At 34.0% G+C, this 7,877-nt stretch overlaps 1 protein-coding gene across 1 annotated transcript; it reads left to right on the top strand.

The window, feature by feature from the left end:
• The first annotated feature begins 28 nt into the window (after positions 1–28).
• Positions 29–1,750, top strand: LOC107896938 (uncharacterized). Its single transcript, XM_016822253.2, has 3 exons — positions 29–361; positions 882–1,341; positions 1,434–1,750. Exons 2-3 carry the CDS (start codon positions 895–897, stop codon positions 1,605–1,607), a joined length of 621 nt encoding a protein of 206 aa, XP_016677742.1. The 5' UTR covers positions 29–361; positions 882–894; the 3' UTR covers positions 1,608–1,750.
• The last annotated feature ends 6,127 nt before the right edge of the window (positions 1,751–7,877 follow it).

Below are 7,877 nucleotides of genomic sequence, written 5' to 3'. Positions count from 1 at the left end.
TGTTTTTCCTTTTTTCCTAAATTGTCCATTCTTATTTAAATCTAAATATAAACTCTTTCTTCGAATTTTTTTCAATCCAAAATTTCCTACCCAACCATCTCTCACTCTCTCAAATATCCTGTTACCGGCGTCGCAATCGCTGCTGTTGCCGTCGCGGCCTCCACCGCCGTATTCTTTGTCTCTCCCGTTGCGATCATTTTCCTCCCTCTTATTTTTCTTCTTTCTTCGCTTCACTGAATTCCCCTTCACTTCTTGTCTGTTTCCGGTGGCTCTTCTTGCTTTTTCCTCGCTCTGCGACCTTCACTAAACTCCCCGACAGCCTCGCTTCCGTCACTCCTCATTGCTCGGCCTATAACACAAGGTACCTTTTCCACTATCTTTACTCTTGATTTTCCGCTAAATATTTTTTTCCTTCAGAATTTCTTCTTTTTTTTTGTTTATTTTTCTGTTCTTCCGCTAGATTTAAAGAGAAATATAAGAGGTCATTTTCTTTGAATTAATTTTATATTATTTGTGTTGAATTAAAAATCTATGACAAGGAAACTATAATTTGATGGATTTAAAAAGGGGAAGGCTTAATTTCTTTTCAAGATCAGAATTTATGATTTTAGTTTTATATATGAAACAAATATGTTACTATTTGTCTTGTGGATTTATTCATTTGTATTTATCTTTGAAGTAATTCTGATTTTTCTTTATAACAACTTTCGAACAAGTAAATTAAAAATAATATATAAAAAAAAAGAAAAGGACCAAATGGAGCCTTTCTTTAGGAATGTCACATTTTATTGGAATGTTTGGAAGATTTTATTGTCTTGGAAATTTGGGAAAAGGATTTGATTTGTCTAACTACCTCTGGGTTTGAATGGTCGGGCTTATAGGTTTTGATCTTCAATGGAGTCTGGTAAACAAAATGAGTATGCTGCTTTCGAGGAGAAGGTGAGGAGGACGGTTTACTTGGACAACCTATCACCGAATGTAACTGAGTCAATCGTGAGAACTGCTCTTGATCAGTATGGAACTGTCAAGAGTGTTGAGTTCATTCCAAACTATCTGGAGCCACGGAACATGCCACAATGTGCTTTAGTGGAGATGGAGAAAGGAAAGCAAGCTAAAGTTGTCATCTCTACATTGTCAGAATTCCCTTTCATGATGTCTGGAATGCCAAGGCCTGTAAGGGCACGTGCTGCTGTGGCAGAGATGTTTGGTGATCGCCCAAGAAAGCCCGGCCGACAGATACGTATCTGTTGGTTGGACACTGCCGACCCCGATTTCGAGGTGGCAAGCAAGCTTAAGCAGCTGGTGAAAAGGCATGCTACTGAAACTGCGGTGATGCTCAAGGTGAATTCTAAATCTTGTATAAAAATTCATTCATTTCAAGGTGTGTAAGATATTGTTTTTCATAGTGAACTTGTTAACTTGTTGCTCTGAAGCATCAACTGGAAAAGGAGGAGAAGCTTGCAAAGCAGCAAGGAGAAACTCTGAAAGCAAATTACAAGAAGTATGAGATGATAGATAGTTTGATGGCTGATGGAGCTGCTCGACGTTTGGCACGGTGCTATAATTTGAGGGTTTCAGATGACTCAGGCCCTTCTACCTTTCACTGACATGCAACAACCCTATGTACTAACGTAAGTAGAGAGGACCTTTACTTGTAGAGAGGATCTTTACTTGGCATGTATTAGAACACTTCAAAATCTGTGGATAGCTTCTCTTCTCTTCTAATTTAGGTGCACTTAGATTTTGTTCATGTTATCGGATTGCCAAGACTCCCATGCTGGAGAAGCAGAAAATCACAAAATATTATAGTCAAAATATGCCCTATTCTAGGTAATATCGTCATCATCATCGTTAAACCAAAGCCACGGGTTTCAGTTTACTAAAATTTGTGAGACATGAAAACATACATGGTTATCATTTTTTATTAGTGACGCCGAGAATCTGACTGTATATACTCTCTTTCATACTTTCAGGAAGATAAGCAGTGTAAATCTCACAATTTCATCTTTCCCCCACTTTAGCTGTATCCTTAAAGCCGCAAATAACCTTTCTTTCAGATTGACAAATTTATTAGGGAAAACTGATGGTTAGTGCTAATCATTCTCGTTGGTTTATGTAAAAACAATGTTTAGCCTTACCATTTATGAGTATATGTTATTGATGCATATATCACCATAGCTGATGTCTTGGTCACCATGAATATTTTGTCAAGGTAGAAATCTATCTAGGAGGGGAATAAGTTTTGTAACTTTTTCAACAACACTACGTAAATAGCTTCAGAAAATAACAAACTTCAAGGAGAACTCCAGTAAGCATCAAAACGATCAAATGTTCAACCTTTATTTAGCCTGGTCACGTCTATTCCGAATCTTTACAGATTAAGTCCTCTAAGTTCGATGCTCACTCATACATGCATGCCATCAAACATAATCCACGTTATCATTGAAAGGGTTTTGCTTTTTAGATGAAATTGTGGTTGGTTTAGTGAAGATTTGCGGATTGTTATGAGCATAAATACATTTTGATGGCCCTTTTGAGTTTTTTATTTGGATTTGTTTGTGTGTTTGATTGTTTGGGATGGTAATGGCCAGGTCTGCATTTTGATTCTCTCACAATATAATCTGCACATTCGTGATTTCTTCGAAACTAAATTAACTTTTCTGTAATTCTTTTAGTTTCTGAATTTAATTTCTTCATGAGTGTGGTTGTATACTTTGGCTATTTTTTTCGAAATTACTCCTACCATGTTCTTTTATGTAATGCTATATGGATATTTATTTATTTTGCCCACCATTAGTGGAATAAATAAGTAAAACTCCACTAGTCTTGTTAACTGTGCTTTTAATATTTTAAAAAAAATATTCTAAGGACATGGTTGATGTTTTAACCGGACCTGTCAACCGAATCAGTTGGACTGTGAGCCGGTTTAAAGAATGATATTGAACTGGTTGAACTGCGCATTGGTACAAACATGTTGAATCAAGTTTTCTTTTATATGTTTTTATAAATTTTAATAATTTTTTAATCAAATCGGTTGAATTAATCAGTGACTTGATCAGTTTGACAACAACTAATATGGTTTTAAAAACATTAAAATACCAGCATCAAGTTTACAGAATGATAATTCATATTTTATATTAAGGATTCGTGTAGAAATTCTTTTTGGGTTAATGGTAATTTAAAATTCAGTAAACAACTATGATTATTTTAGTGGGATAAAGAAATTTTCGAAGGTTTGTATTTGGTTTCAATTTTTAATTTGATATTTAAGGTTTTTTTTTAAAAAGAAATTGGTATTAAGTTTAGTTTTAATGTTTAAATTAGTACTCAAGCTAAACATTATTATATAGTCCAATAAATATCAACATGTGTGCTTTAGTAAAAAATATAAGTACTGAATTGGGATAAAAGAAAATTTTAAGTATTAAATTACATATTGAAGTCAACGTAAACAAAAATTAAGTAGTAGTTTGAAAAATCTCAATATTAAAACGAACATTGAAATCAATTTAGATTGAAACAAAAAAATTTTCAAGTATCTACGAGAACATTAAAATTTAATACAAATACCAAATAATATATTAACTATATAAATTGTTATAATAATGTAAAGGATGATGGTAAACACCAAAAATGGATAATTGGTGGGAATTTTAGTTTAACGTGTACCAAATTAGGCAAGTTAATCATTAGAGTTAATTAGCTACATCTTAGAACTTAGCCTAGTCCTGAAAAATGTGTCTACATTCATTGTGGCCTATAACATTTGATACATATGAATTGATAAAATAATTAACGAAAATACTAGAAAAGAAAAAGTCTGTTTTAAACCAAATTTATTGGATATGGTAAAGCTTTTTCAATCTCTTAATTTATATAAAATATGATAAATTTGGTTAAATATGCAATAATATTTAAATTGAACTTTCAAGAATTGATCGGAGTATTAATTCAGATAATAATTTTGAATTGATTAAATTAGGAATTGGTGTATATTAATTGAACTGATTAAATAATTAATTAAATTGGTAATTGAATTAAATTTTTTTATTTTTAAATTTTTTAAAATTATTTTTTAATCAAAACTATATGACCAAGTCGTCCGATTTTATTTTTTATTCTTAAGCATTTTTTATATTTTATACTCGAATGATACTTAATGCTGATGGCAATCAATTAGTTGGACATCATTCAAATTTTCATTGAATTTAATTTATTTTATTTCATTCAATTTCGTCTTAAAGTAATATATTCCACATTTATACAATATCAATGCCCCTTTGTGGATAGAGCCACAATATTAAAATTCGGATTCATATTTTCACTTACCCTAAATTTATAATAAATTTTTTTGTGTAAAAAGTAAACTAAACTGAATCAAAAGATTTACAAAGAAGTACTTGGGGGATAAGTTACCCCTCATTTTATCTGCATTTAAAATAACTTGGATCTCTATGGGAGAGCCATCAAATAAACATAAATCTTCTTCATTTGCAGAGGCCAATTTACTCAACTCATCCGCTACCTAATTTTCCTTTCTTAAAATATATTGCACAGTTCACTTGTCTTCATGAGATAAAATTTGTTGGATTCTTCTAACCAATGAAATACTTGTTCCAGCTTGCTTTTACAGAAGGATTAAACCATCCAGAATACCACACAACTCAGCAGTAAAAATCAAACAATTTCCTAAAAATCGATTGAATCCCAAGACCCAATTCTTCAATCCATCTCGAACCACTCCTCCTATAACATATAGACCAGAATTTGTCTGAAACAACACCATTAGAATTAAGGAAAAAACACATACTTGGTCGCGAATATTCTTGGGGTAGCGCTGACCCCAACATCGACGCATCCATGTGCACTGAGCTATACTGGTTGGCCCAACTATATGAGATCTTAACAATCTCAATCAGGTTCATGGATAAACCTTGGAAAATGAAGGTGCTCCTATTCTTGCAAATATGCCGCACTAATAAACCAAACAAACAAGCCCACCTCGAATCCTTCATGTTAAGATTAAAGGTTAACCAATATGTTAAACTACTAAAAAGGAAAATAGTCTGTTGGTTTGATGGGATAATTTGGTGCTAGACATCCTTCGCAACTGAATAGTCCCGAAGCACATGTAGTGTTTCCTCATAGCCATGCCTACAAAGGGGACAAGATTTATCTTGATCGATCTTCCTTTTAACTCTTTTGACATTTGTTTGAAGCCTCTATTTCAGAACAATCTAAATGAAATGCCTCACTCTTTGAGGCCCAGGATATATCCAGGCTATGTTCCAAATTGCATATTTAGCATTCCAAGACCCTTCATTCATCATGCGAGAAACGCTTTTAATAAAGAAAATCCTCGTTGTAGAATGTGACCAAGAAATCTGATCCGGTCCTACAGAAAGCATTAGAGGTGGAATGTTAACAATGCGCATAATAACATCTTTGGACAACCAAATTCGAAAAAGTTCAAGATTCCAAGTGCCATTCTCCATAACCATCTCACTCAATTTGCAATCTGAAACGACATTCGCACAAGCAATGACATGTTTAATTAATGGTCCCATATTTGGAGCCCATGCATCTTTCCAACAATGAAATTTGTTTCCCTCTCCCACTAACCATATCAAATTATCATATAGTAAAGGTCATACCTTAGAGATGGATCTCCATAGAAAAGAGCTTTTCCCCCACACAATGCAATCTGACAATCTATCATTGATCTCATACTTTACTCGAAGTACACGAGCCTAGAGGGCATTAGTTTTGGTGATAATGTTAAAACCAAGCTTCATCATAGAAGTTGAGTTTTGATCTCTTAGATGACGTAACCCAAAACTTCCACATGACCTAAACTAACATATTGCATCTTATCCTACCAACGCCACTTTTCTTTGGCCAACAGAAGCACTCCAAATAAATTATCGTACCATTCCTTCAATTTCTTCATATGCATCTTTCAGAACCATTAAGGATTGTATGATATAACTTGGGATAGAAAGTAGAATTGATTGTGCAGGAGTAACCCTTCCCACAAAAGAGAGTTTTCTAGCTTCCCAATTGGAGATCTTCCTCTGAACTTTATCCACCACAAAACTCAAAGTACCTTTGCTGAAGGAGAAAAGCTCCTAAGTAATGACCAAGATCTTGGACAGGTTGGAATCCAAGTATATCTTTAATTTTTCCCCACAAGATCCTCTTTGACCCTTACAAAAAAGAACATATTGGTCTTTCGAACATTAACTTTGTACCCAGAAAATTCACAAAATTATAATGGGAAGTCTTTAAAAAGTTTATTGTGCCTCAAGTCCACCTTACTAAAAATCACCAAGTCATCCGCGAAAAATAAATGTTATAGAGCATGCCCTCTCCTAGATAGCCAAATAGGACTCCATTCCCCAGAAGAAATATCCAAAAGAAACCAATAACCCAACCATTCCATACACAACACAAACATATAAGGTGAAAGAGGGCACCCTTGGTGAATTCCTCTAATATGCTTAAATTTAGTGGTTGGAACATCATTCCACAACACCGGCACGGTGGTCATCGAAATAGCCAACATAATAACTTTTATAAGGAAGTTTGGAATAGTTGTTGCTTTAAGAGAAGCTTCCACAAAATCTCATCACATCCTATCATAGCTTTCTCTAAGTCTATTTTAATTGCCATCCATTGGGTAGTTTTTTTACTTTTCATCGAGTGCAACACTTTTTGCGCAATAAATCTCGCTTGCTCTTGGCTTATAATATTAGGAAAAACGATCTTGAACCGATTCGCTATGACCTTCATTATCAGCTTATAGAAGACAGAACAAAGACTAATTGGATGGAATTATGAAAAGTGTTCCGGATTCAAAACTTTAGGGATTAAGACAATAAGGGTATTGTTAAGTTTCGAATCAATAGTTTTACCCTCGAAGATCTTCCTTACCCTTTCGCAGATAGCCCTGCAATAGTAACCCATTGTTTCTGAAAAAACAGTGCATGAAACTCAGCTTCCTGGCACCTTCAATGGGGCCATATCAAAAAGGGCATTTTTAATCTCCTCATCAAAAACTGATCTTCCAAGGAAATCAATACCTTTAGGCTCAAGCTACGGAAAACCACTTGGAGGTAAGTTCCCTATAGAGCCTAGAACCTCACCATATAACTTTTGAAAGTAAATCACAGCTTCAGCTTTTAAATCTTCAGTCTCAAAGATCCATTCACCATCAGACTTTCACAAGGCAGTGATATTATTGAATTTCCTTATCTGAATCATGCGTCTATGGAAGTACTTAGTGTTATGATCACCCAAACTTTAACCAATCACACCTCGATTTTTGTTTCTAAAGCAATTCCTCATAATGAAGGACATTTTCCAGCATGGCATGAATCTCCAATTCACGTTTTGCTAGGGAATTAGAACCGGAAATTGAACACCAGCTAATTAACGAAGCAACTGTCTCTTGCAAGTATTAATATAGCCATAAACACACTTACCCCCGTCCCTAAGTCTATCGGTGAGCCGATTTAACGTACCTGACATATTACCATCAAACATCCAATTATCCAAAACAAAATGGGAGAAAGTCGGGTGTTCCATCCACCCTGCTAATATGATGATTTTTTTAGAAAATTTATAATGATAATAATAAATAAACAAACCAATGCCCCTTTAATTCTCATTAAATCGATCTGACCGGCTTGTGATTAAGAGACATTTTTGCCAATTTTAATTTCTATTTTTAGAATAATTTTTAATTTCTTGAACTGAATAGTGTGATTATTAAAAAAAGAAATAAAAAGATAATAAGTCTCACCCAAAGCTGACCAATCAGAATCGTGCAATGTATTTCTCATATCTAATCTTTTATCTTCCATCAAACTAAGTCC

This window comes from Gossypium hirsutum, chromosome A10 (assembly GCF_007990345.1).
Source record: "Gossypium hirsutum isolate 1008001.06 chromosome A10, Gossypium_hirsutum_v2.1, whole genome shotgun sequence".
Lineage (NCBI taxonomy): Eukaryota > Viridiplantae > Streptophyta > Magnoliopsida > Malvales > Malvaceae > Gossypium > Gossypium hirsutum.
The sequence above is the reverse complement of the archived record's forward strand: the minus strand, read 5'-3'. Positions and strand labels throughout refer to the sequence as shown.

Bases quoted from the DNA above. Each gene is read 5' to 3' on its own strand.
- LOC107896938 (XM_016822253.2), top strand. From the start codon at position 895: ATGGAGTCTGGTAAACAAAATGAGTATGCTGCTTTCGAGGAGAAGGTG. The intron at 1,342-1,433 runs GTGAATTCTAAA...GTTGCTCTGAAG, and splicing joins AAACTGCGGTGATGCTCAAG to CATCAACTGGAAAAGGAGGA.